Source organism: Telmatherina bonti (assembly GCF_933228915.1).
Source record: "Telmatherina bonti genome assembly, chromosome: 9".
In the NCBI taxonomy this organism is placed as follows: Eukaryota; Metazoa; Chordata; class Actinopteri; order Atheriniformes; family Telmatherinidae; genus Telmatherina; species Telmatherina bonti.
This window is the reverse complement of record NC_136627.1, coordinates 6,008,146-6,029,501: the sequence shown is the minus strand read 5'-3', so window position 1 is coordinate 6,029,501 and position 21,356 is coordinate 6,008,146. Positions and strand designations below refer to the sequence as shown.

The 21,356-nt window shown below is 43.0% G+C and overlaps 1 protein-coding gene across 3 annotated transcripts in view; it reads right to left on the bottom strand.

Annotated features, from left to right (window-relative positions):
- Window positions 1-18,593, bottom strand: part of LOC306760578 (alpha-2-macroglobulin-like protein 1) — a 30,394-nt gene extending 11,801 nt beyond the window's left edge. For 2 of the 3 annotated variants that reach the window (XM_079246498.1, XM_079246500.1), the window contains exons 1-19: window positions 18,491-18,593; window positions 16,106-16,286; window positions 15,354-15,510; window positions 11,887-11,939; window positions 11,301-11,321; window positions 9,838-10,006; window positions 9,674-9,758; window positions 8,742-8,862; window positions 8,078-8,192; window positions 7,884-7,993; window positions 5,409-5,564; window positions 5,091-5,327; window positions 4,944-5,007; window positions 3,175-3,320; window positions 2,953-3,102; window positions 1,643-1,903; window positions 1,418-1,508; window positions 1,012-1,153; window positions 596-821 (exon numbers count right to left, since the gene is read on the bottom strand). In XM_079246498.1, the coding sequence (XP_079102624.1) occupies window positions 596-821; window positions 1,012-1,153; window positions 1,418-1,508; window positions 1,643-1,903; window positions 2,953-3,102; window positions 3,175-3,320; window positions 4,944-5,007; window positions 5,091-5,327; window positions 5,409-5,564; window positions 7,884-7,993; window positions 8,078-8,192; window positions 8,742-8,862; window positions 9,674-9,758; window positions 9,838-10,006; window positions 11,301-11,321; window positions 11,887-11,939; window positions 15,354-15,510; window positions 16,106-16,286; window positions 18,491-18,567 (2,562 nt within the window). In that variant the 5' untranslated portion in view covers window positions 18,568-18,593. Of the gene's footprint in view, window positions 1-595; window positions 822-1,011; window positions 1,154-1,205; window positions 1,318-1,417; window positions 1,509-1,642; window positions 1,904-2,952; window positions 3,103-3,174; window positions 3,321-4,943; window positions 5,008-5,090; window positions 5,328-5,408; window positions 5,565-7,883; window positions 7,994-8,077; window positions 8,193-8,741; window positions 8,863-9,673; window positions 9,759-9,837; window positions 10,007-11,300; window positions 11,322-11,886; window positions 11,940-15,353; window positions 15,511-16,105; window positions 16,287-18,490 lie in introns of all 3 variants that reach the window. The other variant, XM_079246499.1, reaches the window with a different exon arrangement.
- Between the last annotated feature and the right edge of the window lie 2,763 nt (window positions 18,594-21,356).

Here is a 21,356-nt window from a genome sequence, read left to right as displayed (position 1 = left end):
TAAAAAAAGAAGAGAAAAGAAGGAATAATTTCTCCATTAAAAAAACTCTAAAAAGCATGACAAGAATAAAAAAAAATAAAATAAATTCCATTAAAGATTTATTTTGGAAATAAAAGAAAAAAAAAACACTTTACTATAATAAAAGAAAGAAAATAAAAACTTTCTTGCCAAAAATATATACATAAAAAAGAAAATTTCTAAAAAGGAAAAATAAAATAATAAACTTCCATACTAAAACATACAAAGGTCACATAAAAGTAAAGAAAAAAAAAATTGGTTTTAGAAACAAAAGTAAAACTTTCTTTAATGAAAATAAAATTGTTTCAATTTTAGAAAAACAGTCACTTTGACAAAAAATTCTAAAAATTAAAAAAAAAAAATCACTTGCAAAATATAAAATTTTTTACAAGGATATTTCTACAAAAAAAAAAGACAGTAAAAAATACATGAAATGAAAGAAAGAAAATTTATTTATTTATTTATTTATTAAAAATTTGCAAAAATGAAAAAATAAACGTATAAACAAATAAACTTGAATTTAACAAATAAAAATCAAGTCAAGCCCGATTGCAGCGTCTGCAGAACTTCTACCCACCATGATGCATTTGGAGAGGTAGTTGAAGACGGTGGCTTTGAGCGTGAACACCTCGCCTCTGATAACCGAGTACGGCAGCGTCAGGCTGGCGAAGAACGGCTGGAAGACGGTCAGTCCCACGTTGGGCGAGACGCCGAAGCCAGCAGAGGACACACAAAACGCTCCCGCCGCCCACTTGGTGATGGTGTCGGGGATGGTCTTCTCCACATCCACGGATCCGGTCTCTCTGCACAAACACACGAACCGCAGGAACATTTAACAGCTTATAGGAAGAATAAAATCAGTCATGGAGGAAGGAAAGATGGAATACGTGTGTAGTGTTTCTGTCACAGACATGGAAAGATCTTTTCATGTTCAAAACAACCCCAAACAAATGTTAGTCAGACTTTAAACCTTTTCTTATTAAGTATTATTACCCCACAGGAACCAGGTCCCAGATCCAGGTCTCAGGGAAGAAAGTTCTGACCGTCTCCTTCTTCTTCTCCTCCTCCTCTTTACCTCTCAGCACGCCACCTGCGCCCTGTGGCATCATGTTGAAGGCCAGCGGAACGGGAGAGTCTATATATAGGAAAACATGGATGGAAAAATATCATTACACCTCTACACTTACCCCACAGAGACCAGCTCCCAGATCCAGGTCTCAGGGAAGTATTTTCTAACAGTCTCCTTGGTCTTTTGAGTTCCAACTTCTTTGTGACCTCCAACAGCACCAGACTCTGCAACTGGAAGATCATCTTCGAACTTTATGTTTAACAGCAGTTAACAGTTTACCCGCTTTTAATGGGATTCCTACAGACAGACAGGAAACACAGCCAGACATACCAGCATCAAAGTACGCAATCTCAAACTTCTTTCTGAAGCAGTCAATCGGTTTTTTCACATCAGAGTTTGTCACAATTTTCATCCCAATTTCCTGGAAAGGGAGAAAGAGACAAAAGAACAAATGGAATGCATGTTATTCTCTGAGATGTAATAGATGGACCAGTGGACAAGGCTTATATGTGACACAGGAAAGCAGAAAATAGTAAAGCAGAACTGATTCTCTACTTTAAAGACACTGAAGACATCATTCTTCTGATTCGAATGTCCAAAGAAGAGCGAGCGCCTTCTTCGAGCACCAGGAATCGGGCTAGGCTCAGGCTCAGGCTCAGGCTCAGGGTCAGGTACAGGCTCAGGCTCAGGTACAGGTTCAAGTTCAGGTACAAGTTCAGGCATAGGCCTTGGCATGGAGAAGCAGGGGTATGGCTCGAAGTCGTCCACCTCGTAGAAATACCCTGACAGCTTCTGCACCGGCAGCTGGCTGTACACCTGTATGGAGAAAAAAAAAAAAAAAAACACCTCTGCATGTCAGCCTGACTGCATCCCATTTTCTCCACCATACCATAAATAATCACACGACATCTGCAAAAGGTGGCACACCACGTTGTTGCTAACAGCATTGCCAATGCTGTTGCTAACAAAGTTCCCAACAGGGTTGCAAGCAGCATTGCCAAAGCCACTGCTAACTGTGTTGCAAACAGCGCTCCCAAAGCTGCTGCTAACGACATTGATAATTCTGATGCTAATGCCGCTGTTAAAATTGTTGCCAAAAATGCTGCTAATGCAACTGGTAATGGTGTTGCTAACAGCATTGTGAATGGTGCTGTGAACAGTGTTGCAAACAGCGCTCCCGACACTGCCGTTAACGACATTGATAATGCTGCTGTTAACAGTGTTGCTAACACTGATGCTAATGCCATTGCTAATTGTGTTGCTAATTACTAAGGGTGTTGCTAACAACATTGCGAACAGTGTTGCAAACAAAACTCCCAACATTGCTCCTAATGTTACTGCTAATAGTTTTGCTAATAGTATTGCTAACAGGGTTATGAACGGTGTTGCAAACAGCGCTCCCAACGCTGCTGCTAACGTTACTGCCAATAGTGTTGCTAACAATGTTGCTAATTTAATTGCTCATGGTGTTGCTAACAGCATTGCGAACAGTGTTGTGAACAGTGTTGCAACATTGTCAACATTGTTGCTAACGGCAATGATAATGGTGTCGCTAACAGCAATGCAAATGGTGGTGCGAACAGCGCTCCCAATAGTGTTGCTAACAATGCTACTAACACCACTGCTAATGGTGTCACTAACGGCGTAGTGAAAGGTGGTGAAGACAGCGCTCCCAATGCCGCTGCTAACGGTATTGATAACACTGTTATTAATCCCGGCTAATGCTGCTGTTATCAGTGTTGCAAACGCCACTGTGAACATTGTTGCTTACAGAATTTTGAACAATCATACAAACAGTGCTGCTAACGCCACTGCTAATGGTGTCGCTAACAGCACTGCTAATGGTGTCACCAACAGTGTCGTACAGAGTCAACGGTCAGCTCCTTCTCGGACTGAAGCAGCAGGACGCTCTGGTCGATGGCCCGGACGGAGCACAGCGAGCTGGGATGAGCCTGCAGGTTCAGCGTGGTTTTCTCGGCCGGAAGCTCTTGCAGGGAGGAGAACTTCAGGGACACCTGGACAGGACACAAACCGAGGTTAGAGGAAGACCAGATCCTCACACCAGCTCGCTCTCAGATGTCCTTTACCTTGTTGTTAAGGCATAGCTGGATGGGGAAGTTCCGGCTGTCCGCCACTGTCTCCCCACTGGGCATCACGGTGTAAACCACCACCTGGGCGAACGGAGCCAGGTTCATCACCTCCGTCAGAGGGATGCTCAGCTCTCCTTCGTTCACTGAAGCAGAAAGAAACAGTGGAGAATGTCAATTTCTATCCCAAATGAATAATTTTCATGGACTGGTAATGAGGTTAAAGCTGAATCATCATAGACCACACGAGACAACCACAGATCACAACGGTGAAGCCTGCAGGTTCCTACCAGAAATCGTCTGCTTTTATTTTGACAGGATCAACCTGTTAAGTTTTTAACACTTAGTGCATGTTGAGATGCTAATTTGATTTGAGTGATTTGTGGCTTTAATGATCCCTAGAGATGAACAGCTGCAACAAACCTTCAACATCCTTCAGCAAGTAAATCTCATCCAACCGCATTTTCTTCCCAGTAGAAGATAAACAACATCAGATGATGAAACTGACACATTTTATCATTTGATGATGTGAATCTGAATCAGCATCACGTCTGTAAAAAGTCAGAACAGGAGCAACAAAAGGCTGGAGAAACAACTGGTACAAATCAGAACCAACTGGAAGATAATCTGACAACTAATCTGGTTAACTGGTCAGTAACATGACTGGTATAACAGGAGCAATTCAGAGAGGCAGAGTCTCTCAGATGGGAAGATGGACAGAGCCTCACCAGTCTGAGACAAACTGGATCTAAACATTTAGATCCACCATTGTACATTGTAGAATATCATCAGATGATTCAGAAAATTAGAGGGAATCTCTGTATTCTGGGGACAAGGAGTAGCAGACATGATTTTCTACTGGAAACCAGTACATGGACTCTGGAAGCTTCCAGAAACCAGTGTGAACCCAGTTCAGGCTGAAATCCACACATGCAGGTTAAAACTCCATCATATGTGAAGAGGATCCAGAAACACGCCGTCTTCTCTGGACCAAAGCTCATTTAAAATGTTCTGAGTGGAAACCTGGATGAAGATGTGGAATAGTTAGTGGACAGCATGGACGGCGTGTCCTGCAGACTAAAGAGGAGAGGGAGCATCCAGCTTGTTATCAGCCTGCATCTCTGATGGGATGGGGTTGCATTAGTGCCGATGGCGTGGGCAGCTTCCACATCTGGGAAGCTCCATCAATGCTGAAACATCTGCTCCCATCCAGACAACGTCTCTTTCAGGGAAGACCTTGCAGGTTCCACCATGCTGGACCACATCCTGCATCATCACAGCAGCATGGTGGAACAGGAGAACTGGTCTGCTGCAGTCCAGACCTTTCACCAGTAAAAAACATCTGGAGCTTCATGGAAGCAGAAATCCAAATCCACAAACCCAAGCACAAATCATTCATTCATAATCCTAATCACTTAGTCTGACAAAGGGTCGCAGGGAAGCTGTAGCCTATCCCAGCAGTCTTTGGGCGAAAGGCAGGGTACACCTTGGACAGCTCGCCAGTCCATCGTGGGGCCACTCACACACACACACCCACTCCAATGGGCAACTTAAAGTAACCAACCAGCCTAGCTACTTTAGATGGTGGGAGGAAGCTGGAGAACCCGGAGAGAACCCACGCATACACAGGGAGAACATGCAAACTCCACACAGAAAGGCCACTGACCAAACCTTGCCCCAGCCAAACTCTCCAAACAAACTTTCCTGTTCTTCCAGAGTTAAACCCACACTTCTCCACAGGCTTTAAGCTTTATGATCTAAGTTTGTACCTTTTCCTGCTTTGACATCCACTGGGATACGACCATGCTGCACAATTGCGCCTCTAGACATAACCTTCAAAAGCACAGAAAACAGCTTGTTAAAATGTTTATGTTCCCGTAGGCTGGGTGTTTGAGGACAGAGAGCAATCCATGTACCAGGTAAAAGAAGTTGAGGACTTTCTGGTCCTCCTTCAGCTCCTCCCCCTGGACGATGTACTGAGCCTGTAGAGATGCCTCCTTTTCACAGGAAAAGGTCTCGCTGACCTGCATAAACTTCAGGAAACTCCTGCTCTTGGAGTAAAATTCTGTGACCTGGTGGTATGCCAAGCCGTACTCTGGTCTGCGCACATTTGGGAGGTATGGTTCGTTATCTGTGGTGTTCTTGGTGCTTGCCTGTAATGAGGGTAAGATCACAAGTCAGATTCCTGCTCCAATAAAAACCTGGAGTCATGGTGTTAAACGTCAACGGCTCACCCTCAGGCTGACGGAGTCCTTCCAGTCCAATGTGTTCAGAGAGAACACAGCTAAACCTTTCAGGTCCGTCGTGAGCGTTAATGTCAAAGTGTCCTTCACAAATAAGTACACGGCTTCATCAGCAACAGGTGAACTGTCTGGTCCGACCACTTTTATCTGAAAAACATCACATTCCACATGTATCACCATTTTATTCCATCAGAAATCCGAATTTTTTACAGCTCATCTGTCGAGGTTTTACCAGAAATCCGACCCAGTCCTCTCAAATTCTACACATGTATGGTTTACAACCCTACAAAGCTCTGAAACTGCACTTTTAGAGGCTTAATAGCAGGTTTTTAAATCTCATGTTCATGCAACTGGATTTGACTGTGGTAATATATCATGCCTCTCTGTTGTGAAGTGCCACAAGGTTAGATGCTGGAGCCCCTACTTTTTAATTTATTTCCACTTTACTTGCTTCCATGGGGCTCGGTTCTGAGGAAATCAGATTAATTTATCTCCCCTACAATGACATAACAAACTCCATCAAATAAAACTTTTTCATATGTCACAATGATGAATAAAAAACTTATATCTCTTTTTTAACGAAACAATGTTATAAAGTGTTTAGCAGCAGCGGAGAATAAAAAGACCAGAAGGAAAATACAATTTGAAGAAATTTACGGCTATAAAATGTAAAAGGTAAAAAGCTTTTCTGATCATGTATATCAAAGTAAAGTTTTAAAGCAGGATTTTAAAGGTGTCTGAGATGTTTCGGTGTCTGAGTCATAGACAGTCATACTAGAGGGGCGGAGCTACCATGACGTCACCTGTAGGTTTCTGAAGAGCTGAATTGAAGATCCACCGCTATCTTGGCAGCGTTACGCGTCGTCACTCCGAGAAAATACAAAAATGGGCAAAGGGGTGGAGCTGAAAGGGGGGGCTGTGAGCATGGGATGAATGATTGACGTCTATCGACTCCGAGCTGCCTGTAGCTAAGAGCTAACCGAGCTAATCCGGAGATAATGGGAGCTAACCAGCTAACAGAAGTAAGTGGGCTAAAACTAAGTTACATTGTTAACCAGCTTAAAACCGCAGTTCTACGTTCTTCTTACTTAAAGCAGGATATTGGGTACCTGTCAATCAAAAGGACACGCCCCTAAATGTGCCGGATTTTGAGACAAAATTACTTCTAAAAGGGGGAGTTAGAAAAAAATAACTTCTCCTACAGTTGTCATGAAGGTAAACCTGACCTATTAAACTTAAAATGTTTTTTTGTACTAAGCTGTAAATGTGTTTATTTTTGCTGTGAAGTTGGTCTTTTTAACATGGGAGTCTATGGGGATTCACTCTGTTTTGGAGCATTTAGTGGATGAGGGGGGGAACTGCAGTTTTATGCACTTCCTTCAATTTTAACCGCCAGAAGTTGCTGCTTGGTCTGAGTGCATCACATAAAGGTCCATAAAGGTGGAAGTTCTGATGGAAATAGTGAAGGAAAGTAGGACGGGTGTTGTCCTTTGGCACTAGAAGTGATGAGTCTTTCTGCAGCAAATAAAGTAAACTAAAGGAACCTTGACTGATACCAGAGTACAGTAAATTACAGAAATCACAAAAGCTGCAGAACTTTTTTTTTTTCCATTTTAGGTCCGCTGCTGAAGAAATGAGCTGAATCTAGCTTGAAAACACAAGACTGAACAACATGTTCAACCTGATCATCCAAACTCACGTTAGCATGAAACATTCCTCCTGCATATTAACCATTTAAGTTATTTTATCCAGCTAGAAAATACAGATTTTTATGCCAATGAGACTCTCGAGTGCTGCTGGAATCTGTGGGTTTTATCAGCAGCTACAGCTGAGTGTCATCAGCATAAAAACATAATTTAGATTGTGGCATGCACAAGTAGCATGTAAACAGAAAGGGAGCCAGAACTGAGCCCTGTGGTACACGTCAACGGAGCTCAGCCGCTGAAGAGGTCAAATTACTCAAAGTGTCAACAACAAGTTATGTTTGAGAGATATGAGTAAAAAGAAAAGATGTTTATATTTAACCTCCTTCCAAAGTTTAAACTAAAACCTCGTTTTAAATGTGCTTCATGAGTACAATTACATATCTGTAATATTTTATGAAAGTCCGCCCGATAACTCATCTTATAAACCAAGTCAGGCCCGCAGGAAAGCCAGAGTTTATCTCAAAAAAACATGAGGCGAGAGGCAGGAACACCCTGGACAGCCGTCAGTCCATCACAGAAAGAAAAACAACCATTCATATTCTCTCTTACTGAGAAATTAGAGAGAATGAACCGAACGCGCATGTCTTTGGATGGTGGGGGGAAGCAAGCAAAGAGAGGCCCAGATGCAAACTCTCCACAGAAAGGCCACAGTTCCCCCAGCTAAGCCTCAAACCAGCGACCTTCCTGCGGTCACACCGCTGTGATAACCACTACACCACCGTTAGGCGGACTGACTTCTGGAAATCTTTCTTCTTCTTACCTTTCCTTCAAACGGGATGCCAGGCTTGTACGCTTCGGGTACATCCTCAAATGTAACGGTTCTGATCTGAGTACTGAAGCTGGTCCTCGCGCTGCCTTGCAGAATGACTCCTACATGGTGGCAGAAACACACGGGTCCGTCAGGAACCAGAGCTGCCAGTTTAATGAAGAGTCGCAGAGTTTCAGCCGACCTACCGGTGCCAAACTCCTCCAGTTCCGCCTTCACCTCAAAACTGTCTGCATACAGGCCACTACTGAGCGAGAACTCGTCCAGATCCACAGTTTGGGAAGCACATCCACTTTTATCCGTCTGGAGGAATCAAACAGGGTAAAAAATGAAACATACTGAGGAAATAACAAAAGAGGAAGATACGGAGGTAGAAATGTGCCACAATAAAGCAAATAAATACAGAAAAATCATTTAAATTCATTTTTTACATTTAGAAAAAAAACAGAAAAACGTATTCATAACTACTTAAATGTGCCATTCATTAGTTACTGTGGGCTCTAATGGGTTAATTCTGCTCCTCAATTCATAATAATCTATCCCAAATCAAAAATATCCGCAGTCCAGGTACTCCTCTGCTTTATTGAGTTATTTCATACTTGCAGGATTCAGGAAGAAAAGTTATTCCAGCAGCAAAGTTCTGAAAAATGTCCCCATGCTAGCTCCGCCCACCATGTTGGATGTGTAAAAACTTAGTTATATTTGTTCACATGAAATACAATTCCATTTAAATTCATAATGAATTATTCATCTATCTATTTCCAACTTTAATAAACTGAAGACATATCAAATGAATAATTCAACGCTGTATTTATGCATTTCATTGCGAGTGATGTGGTCTCCAACACTTACAGCCAGCTGATACGTCTTGCAGATGTCTTTTTCTGGGGCACGAATGTACCAGAAATACCTGATGGTGGTCTTGCAAAACTCGGCCTTTACAGAGCCAAGAACTGGTTTCCCATACGTGTACCTGCAGGTAGAAACACTTTCAGCTGAGCTGGATTTAGAAACGACAGACTTCTTTCCCTCGTTTAAGAGGAAGAAACAAAAAAACATAGAAAATTCAGACTTTAAATGAAATAATCTGCCAGTTCAGTCGGATAGTAACATGTTTAGATTTCCTGAAATACGAAAATAAATCTAAACTTTAGACAGAAATATCCTAAAACATTCCATGTTTCATTTTACTGTAAAGAAGAAAAAATCTTTAAACACGACGGACGAACAAAATGCCATCCATCCACCCATCATCCCTCTCGCTTAGTCCAATAAAGGGTCGCGGGGGAGCTGGAGCCTATCCCAGCAGGCGTTGGGCGAAAGGTAGGGTACACCCTGGACAGCTCGCCAGTCCATCGCAGGACATGAACAAGACGATGCTTCTGAATTATTTTTAAACAGGATTTTTTTCCTCTTAAACAACAAAACAATCAGACTGAATGAAAATCATTCATCAAGGATCAGATTTAGCAGAATTCAGATTAATCATCTCTTGCTACTTTCAGATATTTTCTCCCAAACACAGAAGAAACGAGCATAAAGCAGCATGTTGGGACGAGTTGCCTTCAGTTTTCACCTGAAAAAGTCTCAGTAATTCTTTTTATTGCAGGAAATCTCACCCAGGTCAACATCTTCCTGCACTGCTTGATGTTTTCACTAGTTTAGAGCCTGAATCTTCCCAAATTAAGAGTTTTTCTTAGATTTAGACTTTTGCAATGTGGGATTTAGTACTGGGAAGTCTGGAAATGGGCTGAACAGGAGTTAATGAGACATTTTGAACTGACTTTCCACAGATCGTCATGGTGGCCTCCTTGTCCAGGACGGTTATCACGGGGGGCAGCTGGACCTTCACTTCGTACTTTGGCAGCACTGCAGGGAAGAAAACAGAACTGGAGTCAGTGTTTCATTCCTGAGACGTGTTTTATGTCACTGTGGGACTATATCTCACCATATTCCTTGATTTCAAAGCTGTGGTAAATCTGCTCTTCTTTATCCGTCACGGCGGTGATCTGGTAGGTCCCCTGTGGAGCTTCAGGAATCATGGGGTGGGAAAGATCGAGGATCCCGCCAACGATGGACCTTTCCAGCCACTGGGCGATGCGGTTTGAGTTGGGATCCTGGACACAGTCAGACCAGTATGTATGTCAGGGAGGCTGAGCCTGTTTAATACGACCTCATGTCTCACGGTGGACGTGTTGCTGTTCACACGTCAGAGCTAAATAATACTGGTCTGACAAAACCTGCACACCAACAGGACTAGGCACAGTCCCACCACTAAGGAGGTCAACTGAACCAGAAAGATGCTGCGTTTATGATCTAACCCCTTTTACAGGCTAAAAATAATACAAAATAAAAGGACAAAAGTGAACAAGAGCCAAGTATTTATGTTATATACTAATGTTAGCATTGGTTTATAGTTTCATCCCAGACTGATGGATTTTAGGTCTGAATCTTTAAAGATGTTTGGAGCCATAACTAATGGACAGATTCTTTCATATTTTGTAAATTCTGTCTTGGAAAAAGGTGAAACTGTGTTTTTCCTCGAGGAGAAAACTCCTGTGGATTCAATCTGAATGTGATGTGGAGCAGGGATCTCGAGTGGATCTTATTAGCGCTCGCTAAAGAAAGCAAAAATATGTAAATATGATTTAAAAAATGCATGTCTAAGCAGTTTCTGTTGTTGTTTCATGGGATGTTTGCATTGAATTCCCACAACGTAACAACATGGGAGTCTACTTTCTTCTGGACAGGCTGGAAGCTGTTGGCCTTTTATTTTTTATTCTTATTTTCCCAAAATATTTTCTTACAACAGAATAAAATGTATTTATCTTTTTTGCAAAAGCTTTTGGAGAAATAAAATGGTGGTTCCTGCAAATAGACTTTCATACAGCAGATATTTATACAGAAAGTTATAACTTGTCTTTTATGAAAAAGGCTATTTGTGTCTCTAAACGAGTTAAATTTAGCCGGACTGATGGAAAATATGGCTGTTTGGATTGTAAAGGTCTCAGACTCCTGATCAGGAAACCTGCTGACCTCCGACATGATAAAAAAAAAACCCCTCCTGATGGAACAAAAAGTCTGGACTGAAGCTAAATAATGGTCAAAGTGTGACACGGTCGAGGAGCTTTTAAATGACCAAGAAACCTGATAAGTTTGTATAAAAAAGTAAAATAAAATAAAAAAGCTTCCTGAATAAACTTCCACTCTGGATACATCCCATTCCCTACGCTGAACAGGCCCCTCCCACATTCCCACCACCTTGCAGACATCTTTCCTCCTTTCTTTCTCTTCCAGGCTGTCAAACATGTTTGACTTCTTAGGAAAAGAAGAAGTCAGCAGCTTTCAGGAGAACTGCCAGCTTCTCATCCGTCTCCAATGCAGATAAACTGATTACTTTACATTTCTTACCTGCAGCGACACCTCTTTGTACTGAAAAGATAAAAAAAAAAAAAAAAAAAAAAAGGAAAATTAGTTTATTTTTCAGCATAAAGATTAAAACACACAGAACTGAAACTCTAAAATCTCCAAATATTCTCATCAATAGATGTAAATTTAATAAAAATCAAATTGATTTTATGCAAAATGACCCAGAAATCACATGAAATGTTCAGCTGAGAGATGACTTCATTCCAAATGATGCAGTAATTTCCAGCAATCATAATGCGGTGTTGTCACGTCGCCGGCGTGCTCTCATCACAAACGGAAAAGGCCTGCGTGCCAGTATTGATTCAGATGTTTGGGTCAGATGCAGTGTGTGCCAAATGAACTTTTACAGCATGTTTATCACACTACTCCACACAGCGCTTCACACCCACGCCGTCTTCAAAAAGCAACAAACAGCCCCACTTTCACCTCCCACTCTCCTGAACCAAAATAGACCTCGCTTCTCACATTTAGCAAGCGCCTGCCACAAATCACAGCCGATTAGAAACTCCGGCTGTAATTAACACACACATCCTACAACGTGACGCCAATCTGGGAGAAAAACACCTACCACTCGATCCACAGGGATGAAGCTGGCATCCATGGAGACGATCCGGAACTGGACTGTAAAAAGACAAAAAACAAAGAATCAGGGACAAATACAGACTGCTGCTGGAAAAACTACAACCTCTTCTAGACCAAAAGGGTCCAGCATGAGATCCTGCAGACCCAGCAGGAAGCAGCAATGCTAACATGTAGCATAGCATAGTGTCGTGGAAATTTTATGTTCTGACTTAGATTTCCATATATTTCACAGTCCTAGCGTATATTCATTTCTGATTATGGCTTTGTGGGCTTTCTGAAAAGGTCATGATGAACTTAGGAACTTAAGCTTAGTTACACAGTGTCTGCTTATTCTCCTTTACAGACATAGCAATGTGTAGCAATATGTAGAGGGCCTGACATGTCTGCATTCAGACATCTGGAATCTGATTGGTTAGAACACTCTTCCTTGAAGAGGGTTACAGCTAACAACAGACATTTCTTGTTTAGAATAACATAGATTCAGGGCAGACAAATGACACCCTTATGCGAGGGTAAAAAGATGGTTCAGCGCGGGACTCAGGTAGAGCATCCCCGTCGGACCTCTGGACTGTCTCTCCAAATTGCAGTTTGTATTATTCTGTACTTTATTTTCTGTTCAATAAACTTTGTAATCTTTTCACTTCAGAACCAGACTCCTCGTCATTGACAGACTTTTTTCCACAACAATAGCATAGCATAGCTTAGCCTAGCATAGCATAGCAAAAACTCAGCTAAAAGACTCCACCAGCATCAGAATTCAAACATTAAACAGTACAAAGCCCAAACAGAAAACATGAGAACATCAGTGTCTGATCATTTCTCCACACAAACAAGGCGTCATATGAAATTAGAGACTCTGCTGGTTACAGACGTCTGTCTCATCACTGGGACAGAAACTCTGGCAGCTAGCAGCCAGCACCAGGTTTAATGTGTCTCCTATGACTCTGCCTTTGTTTGAATTTATGCCCCTGAACGTGATAGAGCTCAGAGCCATGATGTACTTTCTTGGAGCGAATAGGTCCAGACCTTGAGCAGCGTTAGAGGGAGACATGGACTATAAGTGTCCCAGAACGGGACGGATTACGTGTTTGTGTGACATCAGAGTTGTTGACGAAGAATGCTAAATTTGTTCCAGTGTCCTTTATTTCATGATCTCCAAACTGTTAGGTTTGAGAAAATGAAAATAAAAAACCCTGATCTTAAATAAAATATTTATTAATTCATTCAAATAACAAAGACGGTTTCTGTATAAGGAAATTTGGCAGGGTCAGCGTCAAAATGCTCCAAAATGCCCGCGGCTCTCTGCTGGAACAACGCCTGGCAGCCAATGACTTAATACCATCCTTGAAGTCTTTCTGGAAGCTCATTGGTGTTTATAAGGTGAATGCAGGGACCATCCCTGGGTTTTTCTGACTCTGACTATTGATAGAAGTGTCTATCATCATCATCATCATCAGCCAACGGCTTCCTATGACTACTTTACTCCTTCTGAGGACTAAGCATGCCAAGTCGGCATTAGTGGCACTGCTTCGGCATGGTTAGGTCCTATTTGTCTGGTTGAATGTTCCCACCATGCACCTCTTTTCAGAAAACATGTCATGTCTTTTCATTTCTATGCTGATGACTGCCAAATCTATATGCCAAGTCGAAAGGATACCTGGTTAGGTAAACATCTTTTAGATTGTCTTGAGGATGTCAAAGCAGGGATGGCCATCAATTTTTTAAAATTTGGATTAAAAAAAGATGGGGCTCCTTGTGTTTGGACCCAGAGGCTCAGATGAGACCCCTCCTGTGGAGCTCGGTCCCTCAACAAAAGAATTATAAACCTTGGTTTTATGACGGACAGTGATTTTAAATTGGACGGATGAATAAACTCTACTCTAGTCCAGCTTTTATCACTTGAGTAGACTGGTAAAGGTGGAACCTTTTCTTTCAAGGCAGTAGTTGCAGACAGTACACCGTTGCGGTTGGATCATTAGAACTTCAGAACACTGCTGCGTGACTTAACAAGAACCAGAAACAAGAGCACATTACCCCATTTTGGCCTCGGTCCACTGGCTGCAAGAGTACGTTATGGGTTCACGTTAAAATTCTTCTGTTTGCTTTTAGAGTTTTAAAAGGTCATGACCCATCCTATTGGTTGGCGTTTGTCCATCGCTGCACTGCCTCCAGTCAGCTGACGAACTGCTCCTGGTCATCGCGGACAGGGCTTTCCATTCACCAGTCTCCCTCACTGTTTGTTCTAAAAACCCGATTTTACATTAATTTTTACCCACAGCCCTTCAGCTTAACCTGAGCATTGATCTTATTTACTGTAATTTTGTCTTATTGGGCCCTTTATTTTTTGTAGTATATTTTATGTGTTTTATTATGTTATTTGTTGTATTGCACAGCACTTTGTGCAGCTGTAGCTGGTGTTATATGGCTTTATGAAAAAAAAAGTTCCTAGGACTACTTTACGTGTTCCTAGGACTATTTTACCCATTCCTAGGACAACTTTACCCATTCCTAGGGCTTCTTCATCTGTTCCTAAAACTACTTTACCCGTTCCTAGGACTACTTTACTTGTTCCTAGGACTACTTTACGTGTTCCTAGGACTATTTTACCCATTCCTAGGACAACTTTACCCATTCCTAGGGCTTCTTCATCTGTTCCTAAAACTACTTTACCCGTTCCTAGGACTACTTTACTTGTTCCTGGGACTACTTTACGTGTTCCTAGGACTACTTTACCCGTTCCTAGGACTACTTTACCCGTTCCTAGGACTACTTTACCCGTTCCTAGGACTACTTTACGTGTTCCTAGGACTACTTTACGTGTTCCTAGGACTACTTTACGTGTTCCTAGGACTACTTTACGTGTTCCTAGGACTACTTTACCCGTTCCTAGGACTACTTTACCCGTTCCTAGGACTACTTTACCTAGTACTTCTTTACCTGTTCCGAGGACTAGTTTACCCATTCTTTGGACTACTTTACATGTTCTGGGGATTACTTTACTGACTTTTGGGATTACTTTACTCATTCATAGACGAATCAGTTTGTCATGTCCTGGTTTCCACTTAAAATAATGTGGATTTCTTTTAGGGGAAGATAAACATTTGAATTTTATATTGTGTTCCAGGTGAATTATGACATACTAACACATATGTTGATTCTGACACATTAGCAGTCGTCTTACATGTCTCAGCTCTCTGTAGAAACCAGGATTAAACATCCAGCACTTATATTTGTAAATATAAACTCATTTTATTTTGGGATGTTGTTTCAGAGAGAGGCAGGAATATTGAGCCTGGTTGTGAAGAAGTTAAACATAATTCCTGAAGCTGTGAAGTGATGGCTCAGCATTATGCAGATATGCAGAAGTTGTCTAACACTGTGCAGCTACAGCTGAATTGGTAAGCAGTGTGGAGATGATAAGGATTCTGCAACAGCTGCAACTCCAGCACTCACCAGTTTGTCCGGGTTTGTAGATGGGTTTGTCGGTCTGGACGATGTGGATGAAACCAGGAGGTTCGATCAGGACTTTAGTCTTCTTGCTCATTGAGTTAATCTCATCCTGAATGGTCACACTGAGGGTTGCAACGGTTGTGGTTTTCACCAGAGGAACCTGCAATTCCAGGAAACATGTTGTTTTGAGGAGGAAAAAAACATTAAATCCAACCGAGCTCTGAGACGCAGCCTTCTTTCGGTAATTATGAAATGTTGTCAGAGGTTTACAGCATATGTTTTCACTCACTAATGGAGCTACTATTACATAACAGAGGCTGAAACCACTTTGTTTGTGTTTCACATTTGTGTTGTAGGCCTGAGAGTAAGGGACTGGGGGGGGGGGGGTTCTTCAGAGGAATGCAGGTGGAGAGCTAGCCTCTTGCAAAATAACGTCTTTGTTTGGTTGCAGAAATAAATGTGGAGCAGGCCTGAAGCAGGGCCAAACACTAAGTGGGACTGTCACAGATCTGATCAGAAGGGGCGTCTCGTTCCATAATTATGGCGCGAGGCCTGCAAGTTGCGTAACAGTGGAAAGAGGTGTAACAGAAACCAGAGCAGTAATTTACCGAGGCCCTGCAGCATTGACAGGCTTGGCCATGGCGCTGGATAATGGGGCCCAAAGTGGTGGCAGGGTTTGTAGCATCAGCCAACGTGGCCGATGAGGGTGAGAGGGAAGGAGAGCACAATGAACCGTTCAAACATCAGCAACCCACCTGGAATTTAAAGCAGCTGTAGAAGTCATTCTGCACAGGCTGATCCAGGATCAGAGTGTCTGTAGCTCCATCGTTCAGCACGATTTGCAGAGTGGTTTGGTCCACGGGGGTCTGGACCTGGGCACACAGGGTCTCCTGCTGGCCGCTCGTCACACGGGAGCTGATGGTCACCACATAAATCCTGCACGCACATTTGGACACAACATGACTGGTCAGACTGGATCCACTGGCTGTTTAAACAAGTTAAAGTACTATTTCATGGTGGTTTGAGGCAACACCAGTTATTTCTGCACTTTTTATAGACAAGAAAAAAAAAAGCATATAAACACACACAGAGGATGTCAGCAGATAACCAGTGTACAGATAAAGAAAAGGTTAAAAAGGAATAAATTATTTTAAAGTATAAAAAATTGGCAAAGAAAGTTTTCAGGCCTGGTTTACAGAACTTAGTTTGTTGCAGATATCAGGAAGAGAAAAACTAAAATATTTTGTTTAAGCTCTCGCGGTGGAAAACATCTGGAACCAGAGGACGTCTCAGTGGTTCATTTAGAGTTAGTAGATCAGGTCTACAATCTGGACCAGAACCATTCGGAGCCAACAGGAAGCCAGGTTAAAGATGTGAGAACCAGAGGGATATTTTTCTTTCTGTGGTCTCACACAAGCAGCAACATCTGCATTGTTTCCAGTTGATCCATCAGGATGTTCTGTGTGTCTGAGGCGGTTCTGAGATCCAGCAGAACCAAAACTAGACTTCAGTTTGGCTCGCAGTGGCCAGACGTCTTGCCTCCATAAGTACTACATGCTTCCTGTCTTCTTCTATGGTCCTTTTAAGGCAGGGTGTCAAACTCCAGTATCTGGCAGGTTTTGTTGTTTCCCTCTACCAACACAGCTGATTCAAATCAAATGCATGCTGCAGCTTCTTGTCAACCTGTTTTTAAGTTTCAGTCAGGTGTGTTGGAGCATGGAGACAACAACAACAACCTGCAGGATGCCGGCCCTCGAGGACTGGAGTTTGACACCTGTGTTTTAAGGCCTTACTCCTCCCGAGCGGTGCTCCAGCTCCCATCAAACAAAGTTGCTGCTGCAGTTTTAAAGCTTTTTTGTCCTCTCAGGGACACCGTTGCTGCTGAAAAGCCTCTGTTTTCTCCTGTTTCAGAACCGGAAGTAAAGACACTAAAGTGCATTGCTGCATTTGAAAGATTTCTACAGCTAATAAAATATTCAGCCTGACCTGAAGCTCTCGGCTGGATCCTCCCTGACGGGGAAGATCTGAATTATATCTGACTATTTATACTCCTAAGTCTACTAGTCGGAACTTTTCCATCCTTTCTGAACAGGAACTGATGACACTGTGTGTGTGTGTGTGCAAAGCAAAGACTTGCTATCACTAAAGCGACTCGTTTATGACTTTAACTTTAGTAAGACATCACCCATAAGAAGATTTACAACCTGGATTTGACTTTTCTGTGAACACAAACACACAAAAAAAGCAATAAAAATCTTTCTGTGATTCCTCCTGGTGCTCATCTCCTCTCTAAGACCTTACATCTGACTCCAGGTCAGCTGGAAGTTAAGGCAGGGTAACGTAGGGAAGGTTCAGCTTTAAGAGCGAAGACAAAAGCAACAGCAGCTTTTGTTCTGCGTTGGTTTCTGTGGAATTTCCACAGCAGATAAGAATCACTTTTGTGAATTTTACATACTAGAAGAAAAAACTTCAGAAAATCCACCAAAAGTATAAAAGTGTAAACTTTAGAGTCCAGGCTGCCTGAAAGTCCTGCTTGTGCGCGCAGGAGGCTGCTGCTGCTGCAGCCGCCTGCCAATGAGAAATAAAGGACACATTTAATTGAGTTTTGGCCGGTGCTGCGGAGAATATTGATGCTGGTTTTTGTGCAACAGAAAAAAAGGTTTAGTTTACTACAAACATCTGAGCTGCTGATAACAGTTCAGATAAACATCAATGCAAAGGTCAGCACACGATCAATGCTCACACTCAGCTCAGAGCTTCACTTTTCCGGCCTGCAAGTAGATTTAAAGCAAAGTAAAACTTTTTAGAGAAGTTGATTAAACATCTGAAAGTGCTGACAGATGGGATAGTCTCTCTCTCTCTCTCTCTCTCTCTCTCTCTCTCTCTCTCACACACACACACACAATGGTTGATTTGCTGATTGCATAACAGTGTCCTGAGGCCAACCCCTGGACTCTGGTTAAACTGGGAGAACTGCAGCCTTTTGGTCCTTTGCAGACTTTTTCCTCCAACATGAAGCTGCCAAACACGCTGGAATGTTTACTTTAATTTCACAACTCATCACGCGCAGCTGCTCTCCTGCACGCGCCCCCCGCGGACAAACATGACATGCACCAAGCAAAAAAATGCACGTTACTCACGTGTCATTGAAGTTGGCCGATGTGACAGTCTGCAGGAGGGCAGAGAGGAGCGTGACAGCGAGCAGGATCGGAGCCATGTCTGCGGAGGAGGACGCGCTTCCACTGGGCCCAGTCCGGGATGTGCACTGGTCTGGCCGTGGCCGAGGCTGGCTGTTTATACCAGCACATCCACCCCCCACACCCACGGCTACCCCCTCCGTGTAGGTCACTCCCCCGACATTCGTTGGACATTTCCAGCCTCCTCCCCATTCCGGAGAGTTTCACTTCCCAAAAGTTGAATCACAGTCCTGCCCGCGAGCCAAAAAAAGAAAGAAAGAAAGAAAGCCAGAACATTGTTGTGCATGTGAGGCTGGAGGAGGAGGAGGAGGAGGTGGAAAGGTGAAAATACCAGGGCCACAGGTTGATGCAGTCCCATCAGCAGGGAATGTCAGCATGGCAGCTCTGACATCAACAGGTACAGCTGAGGGCCCAGGGGCCCCACCGGCCCCAAGCACAGCTCCATTCTTTTAAAGTTTAAGAGTTTAGAAATGTTCCTTTAATTCACTTTTCATGCAGCCCTACATGTTGTCCTCCAGATGATACAAAACTCTGGTCCTGATGGCCGGTCAGGTCCAGACAGACCAATCAGATGTGTCCTGCTGAGGAATCACCTGATTGGTCTAAAAAGCAGCTCTGGATTCATCCAAACAGGTGAAACATAATAAAATTCCTTTTTCTTGTGTTTATCTGGTTTCTATTTAAGACACTTTGACAAGATGGACTTTATGTTGACAATATGGGCTTTAAATAAAACAACCTTCAGGTTTGAGGTGAGAGGCAGAGCGGGGCGGCAAGGCCGCCGCCAGGAGATCTGGGCCCGATGAAAGACAACGGCATGGACCCCACCACTCGATTGCAAACTTTAGATTTTTAATTTTGCTTCAAGCTGATAAAAAAGCTTTTCATGGGAATAATAAAGATCTAGGGCTGTGTTTAACCCTTTATGGGGTAAGTCACTCTTTTTGATCACTTTGTTTTCTTTCATATTCAGGATGGAGGTCTTGGTCCACACCAGAAGGACAAGTTTAGGTCAATATTTCTAATTTGAAGGTATTTGAAAAACGCATTTATTATTTTTAATGAAGGTTTAAAGATTTTCTTATATAGTTTGTACATCTTTCTGGGCCCCTATCAAGTCGTGGGGCCCTTAGAGTCTTCACTGCAGCTTTTAACTGGATGACGGGACATGTCACGTCGAAAAGGCTTCCCCATCTCCGTGTTTATCAGTATATATACCGATAATCATATATATAAATATACACACACATTAATATATGTGCACATATACAGAGAAATATATATACACATTGATAGATACATGTACACACACATTCACACACATCTCAGTGTTGACAGTGCTGATCACAGACCAGCTACAAGCTGTTTTATAAAACAAGTAAATACTACCCTGTCTCCCATAGCAACAGATGAAACTTTCCATCTGGAGAATTTTTTTAACAGTTAAAACATTTTGTGCAAATCTGAACTGAGTTTCAGTGTGACGTCCTCCTGGTTCTGCCGCCATCACGCTGAGGCCAAAACATTCACAGATTCATCAATCAGACTGAATTTCTTTTGAAGAACTGGAAGATTTTAGATTATAAAAGGTTGTGTTTAGATTAAACTGGACAGACGTGGTCAGAGAAAGGCGTCCTGTCCTTTAACAGCCGTTTCATCGAGCTGTTGGGTGGCTTTAAGTCAGCCGACAGCAGCAACACGCAGGTTGTCACACAGTTCTGGATGCAGGAGGAAATCATGCATGGTGGAAACATCTCGCAGCCTTCGGTGGCAGAAAACGTCGGATGTGTTTAAAGATGTGTAAGTTAAAGTTTACTGTTTGAGTTACGTTTTTGTTGTTTTCTAAAAGTGAGACTGGAGACCAGCAGGATACCAGGATGGCTCCAACTCCTCTCCCTCCAGTAAGATCAGTGTTTATTGGTTGTTTATTGGTTTTGCTCTGTATAGTTTTATTTGTAAACAAACAGTTTTTTGTTTAATTCAAGAGATTTCTTAACAATGTTTGAACCTGAATGAAGGCACTAGAGACGGTAACTGCAGCTGTTTTAGCATCTTCCCGCCATCTTGTGGAACCTGGTCTGGTCTTCTGCTGGTTCTGGTCCAGACAGCTGCTTCAGACCTTCTCTGGAAACCCTGGAGATGGTTGTGTGTGGAAAACACTCAGACCAACAACCTTAAATCTCTTTTCTTCTTCATTCTGATGCTCAGTTTGAACTTCAGCAAGCCGTCTTCGCCGCGTCCCCATGCTGACATCTGATTGGCTGGTTAGATATAAGCGTAAACAGGAAGTAGAACAGGTGGAGCAGATGAGGTGGAAGGTGAGTGAGGGTCCACAGTGTTGGTGGCCAGCTGGGTGGGAGGACTTTTCACTCCACATCTGACCCGCTCAGATCCAACGACTTGTTTTAACCACATGACTGCAACCAACCAATCAGAGTAGGTTTACAGATAAACTTAGAAACGCTCCAAGCTGATAAATAATGATCCATCTCATCCATCCATCTTCTGCCGCTTATCCGGGGTCGGGTCGCGGGGGCAGCAGCCTAAGCAGGGAAGCCCAGACTTCCCTCTCCCCAGCCACATTTGCCAACTCTGCGGGGGGGATCCCGAGGCGTTCCCAGGCCAGCCGAGAGATGTAATCCCTCCAGCGTGTCCTGGGTCTTCCCCGGGGTCTCCTCCCCGAGGGACGTGCCTGGAACACCTCACCAGGGAGGCGTCCAGGAGGCATCCTGACCAGATGCCCGAGCCACCTCAACTGGTTCCTCTCGATGCGGAGGAGCAGCGGCTCTACTCTGATCTCCTCCCGGAT